The sequence below is a fragment of the Budorcas taxicolor genome, chromosome 17 (genome assembly GCF_023091745.1).
Source record: "Budorcas taxicolor isolate Tak-1 chromosome 17, Takin1.1, whole genome shotgun sequence".
In the NCBI taxonomy this organism is placed as follows: Eukaryota; Metazoa; Chordata; class Mammalia; order Artiodactyla; family Bovidae; genus Budorcas; species Budorcas taxicolor.
In genome coordinates, this window is record NC_068926.1 from 43,789,758 (window position 1) to 43,806,279 (window position 16,522).

A 16,522-nucleotide genomic window follows, 5' to 3' on the forward strand; every position below is an offset into this window, starting at 1 on the left:
GGCAACCAACACAACCACAAGCACTTTGATAACCAGGGCATTCAGCCAGGGCAGAGTACGCAGACAGCTCACCAGGTGGTACAGGTCACTACATTACCTGATTTATGTACAAGGTGCTGAGTTCTGAGTACAGGTAATAAGTGATTCTTATATAACAGAAATATCCCCTCAAAGTCACTTTTTGAGGTTTCTTTGTTTTTCACTGAAAAATTGAATATTGAAGTGAATACATTTTTGTCATGTTAAGTGGAAGGAAAAGTAGATGGTGACTTGGCTCCTGAAATGTTAGTACTGATCCTCAGCTCACCACCATGCCAGTGTGCTCTCAGAGGGTCCACTCACGTTCCAAGGAGTCAAACCCCAAAGGCTAACAATCAGGTGTGTGTTTGGTTAATCTATTCCTGAAGCTTTGCCTAAAAAATTGGCATTGGCTTCCTCAACATCTTTCTTCTGGAACCATGGCTTTGAAGTTGTTCCTTGTTGATACGCTTCCAGAAAATGACAGATCCCAGGAATGTCACTAGGAAAGTTTGGTGGAAGTTCTTCCCTTGATCGAGGTGTAAACACAAAACCAGGACAGTCCTTGAGTAATCTGGAAAGATTAAAAGGCAGATATTGATCATAAAACTCAACATTGACGTAACTGTCTAGTCAAGAAAAGGCAACATAACTAAGGGAACATTCCTGAGAATGTTGATAAACCCACCATCTTCAGTGTGATTGACAGAAAAATCCTAATGATATTTACAAACACATTGTTCTTCACAGAAGAACAATGAAGAATCAATTCACAATAACAGAAAGTTCCACCAGATAATGGATTACACTCATATTAGGAAAAATTACTATAAAATATTTTTGTAAAGATATCATCCATAATCTATACAACAGTGCAATTCATAGTAGTGGGAAAAACCCAAATGATGCAAAGTCTAATAATATAAGAAAATAATATTACAGAACTGAAGGAGTTGAAAGATATAAGACACTATATCCATTCATTTTGTAAATATTACCAAGAAATAATCATGGGCAAGAACTTTTGAAAGAAAAGTTCTATATAATATATACACACACATATATATCTGTGAAAGTGAAAGGCGCTCAGTCGTGTCCACCTCTTTGTGATCCCATGAACTATACAGTCCATGGAATTTTCCAAGCCAGAATACTGGAGCAGGTAGCTAGCTGTTCCCTTCTCCAGGGGATCTTCCCAACCCAAGAATCGAACCAGGATCTCCTGCATTGCAGGCAGATTCTTTACCAGCTTAGCTACCAGGGAAGCCCTATATATATATACACATATATATATATATATATATACATACAGACATACAGACATACAGACATACACATATAATGTGAGAATGGGGCTTTCCCAGGGACTCAGTGGTAAAGAATCTACCTGCAATGCAGGAGATGCAGGTTCAGTCCTTGGACTGGGAAGATCCCTTGGAGGAGGGCATGGCAACCCACTCCAGTATTCCTGCCAGAAATATTCCATGGAGAGAGGAGCCTGGTGGCCTACGGTCCACGGAGTCACAAAGAGTCAGGCACAACCAAAGCAACTGAGTGCACACACAAAATGGGGAAATAACTTTGGGATCTCTTTGGATAAAGTTTTTATGAATTCTAGGTTAGTAGGACTAAAGTGAGGTTTAGTTGCATACATGGATACTCTACTTACTATCTGATATTTGCAATATGTTTTCTTCTTAAATTCTTAAGAATTAAATTTCCTCTTAAATTCAGATGTTCTACCAGCTTTTATTATTTGCTTCATTGGTCCATGAGGATAAACTTATTTTAAATTCTAATCACACTGATTAAGTTACTGGCTCCTCTTCCCATTTGCTTCCCGAGGTCTCTGTCAAATGCAAACTTAATAAGCATCTCTCTGATCTATTATTCAGGCCATGGATGAGAACAAGCTCTAAACCAGCTTCTACAGAAAATTACCCATATCTTCCCTTCCACTCCCCAGCCTGCAATGGGACATCTAAATGAAAAGAGTGACGATATCATGCTAAAGTTCAGAACTGTGATGCTCTATATGTACTGAGGAAACTGCTATACAGACATGAAGATCTCAAGGATTACAAACCTCAGACAGAATACACAAGAGTGTTCAATTAACTAATTTTATAAGCGTATCAATAAATAGGTAGTCTGCAAAAGAATAAAACAAGTGAAATGATGTTTTAGTCATGGATTTGTAAATATTTCAAGTACCTATTATTTATAAGGCATAGTAGTTGGTAATATATAGTGAAAAATTACAGAATTCCACAGTATTGAAAGTGTAAGCTTCAAAGTGTGGTAGATCTAAGTTTGAATAACAGCAAAGATGTCAGATTTCTAGCCTTTGAAAAGGAACTATAATAATACACAGGGCTTCCCTCATGGCTCAAATGGTAAAGAATTCGCCTGCAATGCAGGAGACCTGGGTTCAGTCCCTGGGTTGAGAAGATCCCCTGGAGATGGAACCCCATCTCTAGCTTCCTCTCTTCCATCCTTTGGAGAAGGGCATGGCAACCCACTCCAGTATTCTTGCCTGGATAATTCCATGGACAGAGGAGCCTGGCAGGCTACCATCCATGGGGTTGCAAAGAGTCAAACACGACTGAGTGACTAACACTTTCACTTTCACTTTCATAATAATACAGGTCTCTTAGGACAGTTATGAAGATTAAATAAATTGTTTAAACAAGATTCATTAATCATCAATTGGATGTCACATAACACCTGCCATATTGGTAACAATTAATTTGATAATATCAGGCATTGGGAAATAGAAACCTTCAGACACAATGGAACACAGATGGGTTTGGACAGCTGAGTTGTGCTGTGTAAAGCTGAAACTGAGTAATGAAGCTCACCATCTGGGAATATCATTCATAGGTATGTTATCTAGAGACATGTATATAAGTATATTTATCAAATCACTTTGCATAATAATGAAAAACTGGCTATCCTGAAATTAACCATGGACAGAAAACAGAGTGGCTTACTTATATCCTAGAATACATATTATATCACAGTGACATGTTAGATTTATCTCTGACCTGCCTGGGAGAACCAACTGTTAGATACTCAGGAATCTGCAAGCCAATTAAACCATTGATAGGCTGAAACCAGCCACAGTGTAGTGTTTATACTTTAGAAATGGTAAATGCTAGAAGTCTGGGAGTATCTACTTCACTCCCCAAGCTGGTTGACCAGCTTACCACTGCATTTGGAATACTTTAACTAAGTGAACTAGATTTATATGAACTGGATTTACATTTTATCAAGAAAAAAAATCTCAAAAACATAATATTGAATGGATTCAAGGCAAGTTGCCAAAGAATATGGACAGGTTGAGTGGGAGTCTATTTTTCTCTGGTTTTGTTTTTGTATCTGGCGCATTTAGAAGTGGCTTTAAAGCAAATCATTAGAATGTATTAAGAGCCTTTCTTAAGATCACACAGCTGGTAAGCCCTGTACTGGGGACCCATAAGACATGTCTTCTGACTACAACCATGCTTTTGGAAGAAACTTACAGATAAACACAGTGTCATGGAATTAGAAATGTTCATTAAATCATCTTTTTTAAAAGATCCAGACTTATAAGAAAAACAGGTTGGAAATATAAAGCCATTTAGACAAAAGCTTGAGGGGAGAAAGATCCAAGATTAGCAGCAACAGTCCCAGGGCGGATGCTCACATGCAGAAGGTGGTTTTCTTACTCCCCCAGACTGGACACCATGTCCTCCAAGCGGCTGCATCAACTCTCTTAATTCTGTCATCTGCCTTTTACGCTCCTTGTTCCCTCATGGAATCCAAGTCCTGCTTCCGTGTCACCTCAGGAGTTCCTAGGTCAACCTTTCCACCCACAGGGGTGGCTCCATTATGCCCCATCTGCCAGTTTTGTCTTTAATGATCTTGGATCATCACACACCCTTCTCATCAATCCACTGATCCAAAACTCAAACAATACCAAACCTAGTCTCTGTGAGTTCTCTGCACTTCCGTAAAAACAAAAATGCAGAAAATTGTCCCCGAGAATAAAACTCCGCATGACATTTAAAAGAAAGGAATGTATAACTGCTATTACATTGCTACTTTCTAAATTACTGATTAGAATTTGGAAACAGAAGTTTGAAGGTAGTGGATATTTTGGGGTGTGGGGATGTAGTCTGTATCCTAACTGTACATGTTTCATAAATATTTCAAGGAAGGTAAGCTTCCTAATATTATTGTGTTGAGAAATACCATACCAGGATCTAACATTCTATCATTTAAGCTCTGCAAAGAAACAATCACCTTTTATATCTGCATAAATTCTCATAAAATCTACCCTTGTCCTGAACTTAACCATTTCAGGCACAGGGATGAGCTGAGATGACCATGCGAGGGTGTGTCCAGGGCAGGTGAGGAATGTGTCCCTGAAGAGGCGACATCTGACTTAAGGTCAGATCATGAGAAGGAGGAAAACAGGAGATGACCCAGGAGAGAAAGGGAAAGCAGTCATCCTCCATTCAGGAATCAGTTTAGCAAGTCTGATGGATAAAAATGAGGCTGGGGTTGCAGGAGATCCATGAAATAAGGAGAAAGTGGAAGAAAATGAGGTGGTAAGAGCTGATGTGACTATGACCAGAGATACCACTTGAGTCTGTGGTTACGAGTCTGATTTTATCCTGGTGGCAGTGGAGGCCACAGGAGGGCTTGTAGGGCAGGGATGACAGATCTGCTTATGCTTTAGGAAGAGAACTTGGCTCTTGTGTGGAGGATGAGCCAAGGAGGAGGCACACGAGATGCAAGAGTGAGGGTGATGCTGGGCTGGGGTGGTAGCATTGGAGGAGGTGAGAAAGACTATGTGCAGGACACACATGTGGAGGCAGGGGTGGGGCATGATGGGGAGAAGGGAGGGATCACTCTGAGGTCCCTGGTTTGAGTAACTAGGTAGACACTGCTGCTCTTTAAAGAGACTGATGGAGTTTTGCTGGGTGGGAAGTAGATTTTATCCACATGGAAAGTAGAACTGGAAATCAGTTGTTCTAATATGATCACATTAGCCATCTAATAGGTCAATTAGTCATCCGAGTAGAAATACAGGACAGAATTATATGAGTCTAGCTCAGTGGAGAATCATGGGTCAGGCTAGAGATAAAAGTGGTAAATCATAAAATTTTGGAAACATGAGAATACAGACATGGCCCTGGGCAGGACAATTTTCCAAAGTTTGCTGGTTTTGAGACAGCCTGGGACCTGGGGATCCTTTGCTGCAATGCTTGCACCTAGACAAACTTCTCCTCCAGCAACAAAACACAAAGAAACTGTGGGAGTGGAAATAATTATGTGCATAAGCAGCTGGAGCAAATTTTGGACCAAAAAATACAAAAAGACCAAAAACCCAACTGCCACTTCTGAGGAGCAAAAGCAGGGGATTGGAAGCAAAAGTAGGGTACTGCACAGGCCCCTGCACTCAACACCACCAGAGGGATGGGGAATCCACCTAAGCCACCCCTTCAGCCAGACCCCTGGACACACCCTACCCTCACCCCATAAAAGCAACTAGCTTATCCTCCACTCCAGGAGCAAGCAAGCGAAACTTGTTGTTACTTGTTCTCACTCCCTCCTACTGCAGCAGGGGCCCCAATAAAGCCTTGCCTAAATTTTCTATCTGGCCTCTAGTCAGTTTCTACTGATTAAGGATGCCAATAACCTGGTGGGGAACGGTTTTGTGGAGACAGCAGCAACCAAGACAAGGAGAAGGCGCAGCCACAAGGGAAGCTGGTGAATCCGTTGTCACAAAAGCCTGAAGAAGATATTCAAAACATCCTGAGATGGTGAGGAAGATAAGGAGAGAGAACTGACCCTGAGTTTTGCAAGAGGTGCCCATGACCCTGCTGGGATCCACTGGAGTGGCCTGTGAGGGACAAACACTGACCAGAGTGAGCTGAAGAGCAAGGGAGGCCCTGAGCATAGACGACCTGTGTACAGAGTTTTTCTGGAAAAGGAGCAGGAACACAAGGAGACAGCAGAGATAGTATTGGAAACAAAACAAAGACGTTACCTTTAAAGAGGTAAGTAAACAGATATGGCTGTATTTTGATGGGAAGAATCATTTCATTGGAGGAACTGATCACAGAGAAGGCTGATATTTTCAAAAGAAAATGTTTGAAAGGACAGCAAATCCAGAGCAGGGCTGTCGGTCCCCAGGACAAGAACCACACACAGTTAAGGGTGCCAGGGAGCCAGGTGCACTGGATCTGAGCATGAAGCTGGCGTGGTTCTTAGCAGGTTTCAACCTTTCTTGTGCAAAACAAAGCAAGGTTTTCAAGTTAGAATCAGGGCTGGAAAGGAAAGTTGTTTGGAGTAGAAAGAAGACGCTATGAAACCATCATAGCAGTTCACTTGCTTAGATCTGGAAAACCTTTTTGTTCTTCAAGAATTTCCATTATAATTTGATTTTTCAAAGCAGAGAAAATGTATACACATGTGGCACATGAATTAAGGGCATTCTTTTCGGGGACCATGCCAATCAACTTGTGTGGTCTCTGTAACTCTGGTCAGTGTTAGAATACCTTCCAAGCCCATGAGAAGGAATACATTATTACCCTTTGCTTAAAGGGTAATAATGGGGGAGACAGGATATACATTGAGGATGTCAGCCAGGCTACAGGTATCTCAGGAGGGTCATTCCCATAGACTAACAAGTAGTTTAAAAACAGTTAAAATGAGGATGACACAATTATGGCTTTTCTCTAATATTATCTAAGCAAGAAAATGTTACGAAGAATGAGACAAATCAATGAACAAAAATGACAAGAGTACATTTCAGGCGCTCAGTGGGGTCATACCTGTAAGTGGTTGGGCTGACGTTGATTTTCCGGGGGACACTGCACGATTCAAATTTGTTAGCCAGGGTGACATTGTTTCCAAAAAGGCAGTAACGAGGCATTTTAACTCCAACAACTCCAGCAAAAACTGACCCAGAATGCAGCCCAATGCGCATCTGAAAGCGAAAAGTCAGTCAGTGTTCTCGCCATTGGAAAAACACTCCTGCTTGTCAGTGCTGTTTGTGGACCTGTTGAAATTATTATACTCTTCGCTCTTCCCACACCTCCTCCTTCCTCCAAACCTCCAGCTGATGTTCCTCTACTCCTCCCTTCCAAGGAAGAACCACTGATGGGGCATCAGTCACCCCTCTTCGCTTCTCCATGGATGCACTTGGGTTTATCACACAATGTGTATTTCACCCGTCTTTCCAATCTGAATCAAAGCCCCCCACGAACCTACCACAGTCGCCATGGTGACCAGACGAAGTCTCTGCAGGCTATGTGAACCTGCTCTGTCCACTGGGTGAGAGAGACAGGACTTCTGGAGCCCAGAAGCTGTTTCCCAAAACATGGTCACTTCTCAGGATATAAAGTGTGGGTGTTTAGGTATTTTGCTCACACAACTTTATGCCAGACACTACCTCACTATTCAAATGACCAACCTGGGGAGACAAAGGATTGTAATATTGAAGCAGAAGATGACAGAGGAAGCAGAAAGCTGGCATTGCTGAGCCTGGATCGCAGCGACTATAAACACTTCAGTCAACAACATCTGGGTCCATGGAAAATAAGAGTCGTGCCATATCTGGGTATAACAGGCAGTCAGAATACACTGAGGTGAATGTTTAGGAATTCTGAAAGCTATGGATAATTTGGAGAGCAGTTAAGACAATGTTTTAAACTGGGATCTTTTAGACTGAAAACTGGCTGATCTTAGAGGAGGCACAGATTTTTAAATCACTGCTACAATGAAGCAAGTGAGAGTAAGGATGTTTAAGATGACAATCAGACACCATGTTTGCTATTTTCAAATTCTATGTTCAGTTGACCATTTAAAACAAGTTCCATTAGATCCCTGTACTGTACACAGAGGCTAAGGACTTAGTCACTTAGATGTAATTTAGAATACAGGAGACTCCAGACTTCCCAAGTTTTATGGCTAATTTCAGATCTCTTCTAGAAACTTCTGAGAATCATTTGTTAAACCATGTATTCTGCAACATTTTTAAACAAAAGCACTACATCATAAATCAGGGGATTTGCATTAGAAACCAAAATTCTGCTAATAGCTGGCAGTCTGACTTTTTTAATCGAAGTATACTTGACTTATGTTATTATTTTCAGATGTACAATATAATTGTTCAATATTTTACAGATCATGCCCCACACAGTTATTATAGAACATTAGCTCTTTTTCCTGCACTGTACATTACATCCTGTAACTTATTTCATGCCTAGTGGTCTGTATCTCTGACCCCCACTCCCTGCCCTCTTCCTCTACCTGCTTCTCATTGTGACCACTGGCTTGTTCTCTGCATCTGGTTGTCTGACTTTCTCTAAATCTCCATATTTCCCTTGAACTCTTTCCTCAGCTAAAGAATTCAAGATTGGATTACTTTTAAAGCCTCTTCTTCATCAGTTTTACTTTAAGCACAAAAACAGATTTCTATTGCATCCGGCTCTTTCTTCCTTAGGAGAATATGGTTCTATACATAAACAATTAACAAAGAACAATTTAGACAAACCAAGAAAAGGTGACAAAAGGCTATCTTCTGCTTATAAATACCAGGCATATTTTCATAAGTTTTTATCTTCTTTGGGCACTCTTCTCATTAAACCACAGCTTCAAATCCAGTAGAGTCTTGACTGACCTTGTCCATCACTGAATTGTGGATTCCTCAACAATGTGGTTCAACTATATTATACATTACATATATTATATATATATACTAAGTAAAATGTTTAAGTCACAACTGCTCCCGTGACACACATTAGTGTTTTTTTCTCACTACTAAAAACAGTCTGCACTTTTGGTAATTCATGAGTAACCCCTAAGGCCATCAGAAGTTTCCTAGGTCAGTACAAATAAAAAGGCATGTTTAAACTTGAATTTATAGGTCAGTAAAACTTGCCTGGAGAATCCCAGGGACAGAGGAGCCTGATGGGCTACTGTCTATGGGGTCACTCAGAGTCGGACATGACTGAAGCGACTTAGCAGCAGCAGCAGCAGCAAAGCTAAATTATTATCACCTGGGTAACCATCTTTGAAATTAGCTATAAATAATTCTTGCAATTGCAATACTGTAAAAGTACATTTCTACAAATGTCAAAAATCATGGCACTAAACCCCTTCCCCAAACATACACATCTTAATTATAGAACCCATTTAAGTGGAGATCACTGGGTTTATTATTAATCCGGATATTTTATGTATTCACTTTGATGCCATGAGATTCCTCATCAAAAAAACGAAACAAAATATAATTATTTTCTAAAAAATTATAGAAATTAACCATCTGGAAAATTCAGACACTGTGATGCTTTTAAAACACTGTGGAGAATTGTTTCACACTCTTCCTATTGTGACCTGGCATCTATGTCTTCTCCCTTCTGGGCAGGCTTAAGGTTGGTTTGACCAATACAATGGACGTGTCACCATGTATCTCTTAAGGCCAAGGTATAAAAGGCCATGCAGCAGATACCGACTTTGTTCAGTGGACACCCACCCCCAGGAAAGAACTGTGACTATCCCAAGGCTGCCCAGCCGGAGCAGGACATGTAAGCACTGGGCTGACAATCCCAGCTTGGGTCCACCCTCTGCCATGCCCAACCACAACCAGGCAGGTGAGGCATCTTGAAATGGTGCTCTGGTTCAAGTGATGTAATCCCAGCTACTCTGCATGCCCTCAACCACTGAGAATTCCCAGTGGAGGTACCAGATACTGTGAGAAATGACAAGATATTCGTGCTACGCCTCATCCAAATTCCACTGCACAGAATCAATGCATCACAAAAGCTCTGTGGTTTTACACCACTAACTTTAGGGAAGCATGTCACACATCAGTATATAACTAGGACAACCATTCTCTTAAAAAATAGTTGTGAAGGCTTACACATACAGCTTCTATTAATATTAACACTGGAGAGAAAAAGAAAGTGAAAGTTAATGGCTCAGTCATGTCTGACTCTTTGTGACACCATGGACTGTAGTCTGCCAGGCTCCTCTGTCCATCACATTCTCCAGGCACAATGCTGAAGTGGGTAGCCGTTCCCTTCTCCAGAGGATCTTCCCAACCGAGGGACTGAACCTGGGTCTCCTGCATTGCAGGCAGGTTCTTTATGGTATAAGCCAGAGCTCTAGGTAAACTTCTTTTTCCTCCTTCTCTCTGTATTTTATATCATGCCAGATAGGATTCCATATTATTTCAAAGGCCCATTTCTGAAGGTCATCAATTGAGGACTGTTCTATAAAAGTTAAGTGACTGATTCACTTCAAGTGGGACAAATAAAGATATCTGTTCATGTGTTATCTATTAAATCTAAGCCAGGCACGTGAATTTTATTTTATCATCTGCAATAAGACATTATTATTCTGGGATCTGGCTTATTTAGAAATTTTGGAATTTTATGTGTCCTGGAAAATATTACTAGATTACCAGTCCACATTCATTCTGGTTAAATTCCTCCCTTGCCGGGCTCAGAAAACCCAAAACCACATTTTTCAAACTCCCTTGAAGTTTCTAGATGTACTGAGGTTTTGGTGAATCAGACGCCCTTGCATGAGCTCTGGGAACCTGGATTTCTGCCTACAACTTCCCTTGTGAGCACAGCAGAAGCCCGCGTGCTCCCTCTCCCAGGCTGAGCAGGGAGCCCGGTTTCCAGTCATTCAATCTGTGAGAGTCATGATGCAGTATTTCCACGTTGCTGATGCAATTGCAGTGGGTGCAACTCTGCTGTGCAGCCAGTAGTGGAGACAGCTACTTTCTGAGCACAATGGTTTCCTGCCTGGCTGTGGCTGTGTGGTTCTAGAACCAGCTTCCAGATCACAGAGGAAGCCATGGTTCTGAAGCATGGCTTTAGGATCCACTCTTTGAGAGCTCAAGTCATGGATGGCTTTCTTGGTCCTAGTGATCTGTAAGCCACTTACAGATTTTCTGCTGCTTCAACGAGCTGGAGATCTACTCTATGCAACTAAACCCTGATGGATGTACCATTCTGCTGAAAACTAACTGTAGGGAAAAAGCTAACTAGCCAAGCTGGTGGTGGTGGTCAGGCTCTCTCACCCCATGGCCTCTCACTCTGGCCCCACGTGTTGTAAATACGTGGTTATGTAACAGCTGAGCTAACTTATAGCACTGCACATGCATCTCATAATGTACCCACTTGGGCATGGGCCACTTCTGTTCTGTAAACATATAGAAGTTCCACCTGAAAAGCCCTTGAGGCTGCGTTATGGCTACGGTTATGGCTGTGTCCACTGGGTCAACCATGAGAAAATACAGCTTATCTGCTGCTACGGCTGCTGTGCCAGTCAGGAGAGAATAAACATGTCTGCAGTTCCTACAGCTCCTTGCCTTTTCTTCCAGCTTTCCCACTGGCACCTTGCCTACCCTGGGTTCAGAGAACAGTGAGATACAGCAAGACTAACTAACCAGCATTTACTCTCATGACATCTCCTGAACAACACGTGAACAGCCTCACCTTGATAGGTTCTCCGTGGGGAGACACGACTTCATGAGAGAGCTCCATCATTTTGAGAGCCATCAGCGCGATCTGAACAGCGTGGGTGTCACTCTCTTTGTGTAAACCCCCAGCCACACAGTATGCATCGCCAATCGTCTCCACCTATGCACAACAGATTTTCCACATTACAAAAAACAAAAAACAAAAACCCAAGAAGCACCACAGTGTACATCATAGAGCAGAAATTACATCATGAAGCAGAAGTCTCACCTTCATGGGCCAATGGAACATCAGAGTCAATCACAGACTCTTGGAAAAGGTTTTTCTTTCCAGGAAACTCACAAGGTTTCTAAGCTGAGAGGTAGCACCCTGCTTTGAATACAGTGTCAGGAGGGGTGTCTGCTCCCAGACTTGCCACTGATTCCCCCACATCATTGCACCTCTTTCTTCCTGCACCATGTAAAATGGACTTTGTAGAAGCAAATGACGTACTTTGAATCTATTATAATATGTTTGAGATATTGGGTGATATAGTCTTTCAGCATAAAATACAGTGCTTTGAACAAAGTCACTATTGAATCAAGGTCCTATGAATACAGTTAAGGTTAAAACTGACATTGCAACTTTTCAAAGAACTTTCGGTGCTGCCACAGCAATGATAAACTGTCTACATGAATATTAATCATAAAGTACAGAGACTAAGATGTCAAGTGGGAGGCAGAGACAATGGTGATTGGAAAGCTATCGGAAATCAATCTCTTCTGTGAATTTCATGTATTGATCAGTTATTATCATTGTCATGATTGCTGTTGTTACGAGTGATTTTCATTTGTCATGCTGAATATAGAAAGCTAACAGTTCATTTAAATCCACAAATAAGCTACCAAATTGTAATAGGTGCATTTTTCTCCTCCAAATTCTTATTGTAACCTAGATCATATCACTGTTCTGATCCAAAGCTGGCAATCTGGAGGGCTGAAGGTGGGAGAGAAGAGAAAGGGGGACAGCATCAACAATTGCTTATTTCACTCAGAATAAATGCCAGAGCCCTTAAGCTGCCCCAAAGTTCTTGTCCTGCCTTTCTGCTGCCGCTGATTCTAATCCTTCTCCTTATTCTCTTTCTTGCTCACTTTGTCCCAAGCTGCTGGCCTCCTGTTTTCCCTCAAACATAGCAAACGTTTGTTATTCCTTTGTCTGGATCAGTATTCCTGCAGGTGACCACTAGGCACGTCCTTGGTTTCCTCAGGCTTTGCTAAAACTCACCTTGCAAGGAAGGTGATTCCGGCCACTTCTGTGAAATCCCCTCACCTGGCTCCCCTGCACCTGCTCTATTTCCTTCCAGAGAGAGCACACCAACTGGGGTGCTGTGAATTCATGCTTTTGTTGTCTGTTTTCCTGGTGGAAAGCAAGCTCCCTGAGTCTGCTGTCTCATCAACTCCTCCACCACTGGGGCCCAGGACATTCACCAGCGAGCGAGCCTGGCACCCGACAGCATCACCTCGGCCACGCACACGGAGATGCACTCAGCCTAGGGGCTAACCTGTCACAGGGCTCAAAGAGCTACTCAGTAGGGGGAGAGGCCCCCTCAGCCCTGCTGGCAAGCATGGCATGCCGTCCCCGGTGTCACAGGGAGTCTATCCTGTCCTCTGTCTGTGTGTCCCTCCCTTGGCCCCTCCTTGCTCTGGGACTCTTATCACAGGAACTGGACTCCACACCCCCACCACTCTGGCAAACTCTGGAGGACCAGTAAGGATATGCTAAACCACTAGATAAATAATGAAACAAGCAGGAAAATGACCAAAAGAATGAAAGAAAGGAAATGAAACCGAATGGGGTCCTGGTCCAATTGGGGACTGGGATAAACAAGCCACGCTGTTCCCCAGAAGCCAGCCAGTGATGAACACGGTGAGCCGGTGATGGAACACGCTCTGTATCGTAAGTGTATTCTGAGGGGAGGCCCCCTCCCCGTTTATTCACAGCATCTCCAGTGTTTCCACACAGCGTCGATGTGAACAGCAGGTGAAACGAGGACACAGACCCACTGGCTGGGACAGCAGCTGGATCCCCAGGAGACTCTGCGCCCCATCCTCGCCATGAGGAGTAAGGCTCTGAACGCTAGAGAGGAGTGACATTTTTAAACATTTCAGCAGGGAGCACCGTGCGGCAGTGGGCGGCTTCTGTGAGCCGCTGGGCGGTTTGCAGAGGAGAGCGAGCCCTCCTCACAGTTCTGAGAGGAGACCTTCTCAAGACATGAGCTGTCTACAAATAAATACAGTGAATTCCACAAGAGGCCATCAGGCTTAACCTAACTGAAGCCAATTATTTTATCTGTAATTATACGTGGACCTCTTTTTTCCCAGGGAAACACAGCTCTGTCTGGAATTTCCTGTTAGAAATGTTTTAAAGAGAAAGTTTCACCATGAGCATCTAGACTGGAACCAAGCAGGGCTTACGTTGTCCCATAAATAATTTTTGTTTCCTCTTTAATCATTTATTTATTTCATGTTAGGTTAAGCTCTGAAATGTCAGTTTTTTTATGTGGCAAATTAAAACATGATTCAAGCCACATAAATGAGAAGCATGCTTTATTCTTCAAGCCAATGCTGAGAACTATGTAAAAAACATTAAATCAGTAAGAAAATGTTTTACTTCTAAAGAAACAGGCAGAATCTCTTCATTGGTTCTCTTATTAACAATGCGTGCTAAGTCACTTCAGTCGAGTCCAACTCTGTGTGACCCCATGGACTGCAGCCCGCCAGGCTCCTCTGTCTATGGGATTCTCCAGGCAAGAATACTAGAGTGGGTTGCCATTTCCTCCTCCAGAGGATCTTCCCAATGCAGGGATCAAACCTGCATCTCTTATGTCTCCTGCATTGGCAAGCAGGTTCTTTACCACTAGCGCCATCTGGGGAGCCCCTTATTAACAATAGTTACATTAAAAATAGTTTATTATGTTTCAGGGACAATCTCTGTGCATCCCCAGGGCCTAGAATGATGCCTGGTACCCTTCAGGCATTCAGTAAACCCTGCTGACTGATGAATAACAGATATTTTTTTTTACCGTAATCTTTATAAGAGCTCCGTTCATGAAGATTACAGGACATAAAGCATGTTATTCATGCATATAAACTCTGTGAATGGATATTATATCCTCTGTTTCAGAAATGGGAAAGGTTGTTTAACCTTCTCTGCTTACAAAGCAAACAAGGCAGAAAACGAGATTTGAAGATAGGCCGTCTCCTGCCCTTGGTCACCAGACAAGCACGTGATTTGGGTTTCTGTTCCCTGGCCGTTAGAAGCATCCTGTTACTCTATACTGAATGAATCTGTTGTAAGACAATTCATGTAATCCTCCTGCTTCTTTACTTTTGCAGATGGAAAGGCTACATCCTCCCTCTTTGAAACATCTCAGTCTTAACAGTCCGTCTTGGTATTTCCCTGGTGGTCTACTGGCTATGACTTCAAGTTTCCAATCCAGGGGGCTCAGGTTCAATCCCTGATCAGGGAACTAGATCCAGCATGCTGCAAATAAGATCCAGAGCAGCCAAAAAAAAAAAAAAAAAATCAATACTTAAAAAAAAAAAAAAAAACAGAAAACAAAACCCAAACCAATTCATCTCAGTTTTCACAGTCCAAGTGTCAGGCTCACTGACTTTAAAATGTCACCTTTCTGTCTGGCAGCCCACTCCCTTGCTGTCACCCTGCATTCTGTGAAAGACACAGTGGCTGTCCTTTCTGGAATAATCATCTCTGAGCAGATTCAGAGCCAGAAGACACCCATACAACGAAGGCAAGATGCCTGCTCCCAGGACAGGCTCCTGGCCCACTGCCCAACTCTCCCCGTCCAAGGCCTGGCCCCCTACCTTGTAGACATCCAGTTCTCCACACTGCCGGTCAAAGCGGGTGTAGAGTGCGTTGAGCATGGTGATGACCTGCAGCGGGGAGCACTGGGAACAGATGGCCGTGAACCCCACGATGTCCGAGAAGAGCATGGTGACATTGCCAAAGCGCTTGGCCTGCACGGCATGGCCCTGCCACAGCTGCCGCGCCACCTCGCTGGGGAAAATGGAACAGAGTAGGTCCACCGTCTTCCGCTTCTCCTCCTCCAGGGCCTGGTGGGCCTGCTCCAGAGTGGCCTTCAGCTTGCCCAGCCTCTTCTTCAGGCCGTCCTGGGCCCTGGCCTGCTCCCCGATCAGCACCACATCCCGCAGTGCGTTGTGGATGGGGATGTCAGAGAGGTACAGCCCTCGGCCCGTGAAGTCTTCCAGTCTGTCCACGCAGGGCGAGCCCAGGAACAGGATGGAGCTGGACTCCACCATGTAGATCATCTGGCCTTTGAGGTCCATCACCTGTGTAAAAGGAGGACAAAGCTTTGTGGCTTATTCACGTTCCCAACAGACAAAAAGTGAGGAAACAGGTACAGTGATAATCCTTTTTTTTTTAAACAAGTCACGCACCTTGCAGGATCTTAGTCCCCCCACCCCACCTTTGTTTTTAAACTTGAGCTCTTTCTACTTGTTGACAAAAACAATAGGCTCTCTTATGGTTTCAATTTACTATGAGCTCTAAAATGCCTGCATACATCTGGCAAATATACTGGAGAATTGTTGCTGTTCAGCTGCTAAGCCGTGTCCAACTCTTTGTGACCCCACGAACTGCAGCACACCAGGCTTCCTTGTCCTCTACTGTCTCCTAGAGTTTGCTCAAACTCATGTCTACTGAGTTGGTGATGCCTTCCAACCATCTCATCCTCTGTTGCCCCCTTCTCCTCCTGCCCTAAATATTTCCCAGTTTCATAGGTTACACAGAAATCATGATTTTTCAATCAACAACGCCCCAAATTCTTGCTTCAAGGCTTTCTCACTGCGTGCCACACTGATGCTTCTGCTCCAACATTCTCTCAGCAGCAGCCATCAGCAGAAGGGTGCACAGGACCCCTGGGCGAGGGGGCTTTACGTGTTCATTCCGGGTCACAAGCTCACTTGGGTGAAGGAGACAGATGTGTACATACGTGT

At 43.2% G+C, this 16,522-nt stretch overlaps 1 protein-coding gene across 1 annotated transcript in view; it reads right to left on the reverse strand.

The window, feature by feature from the left end:
- Nucleotides 1-255: 255 nt before the first annotated feature.
- GUCY1A1 (guanylate cyclase 1 soluble subunit alpha 1) overlaps nt 256-16,522 on the reverse strand; it is a 34,930-nt gene continuing 18,663 nt past the window's right edge. Inside the window, exons 6-9 of the mRNA XM_052654879.1 lie at nt 15,371-15,856; nt 11,526-11,669; nt 6,846-7,000; nt 256-592 (exon numbers count right to left, since the gene is read on the reverse strand). Of these exons, the coding sequence (XP_052510839.1) occupies nt 391-592; nt 6,846-7,000; nt 11,526-11,669; nt 15,371-15,856 (987 nt within the window). The 3' untranslated portion in view covers nt 256-390. The remainder of the gene's footprint in view (nt 593-6,845; nt 7,001-11,525; nt 11,670-15,370; nt 15,857-16,522) is intronic.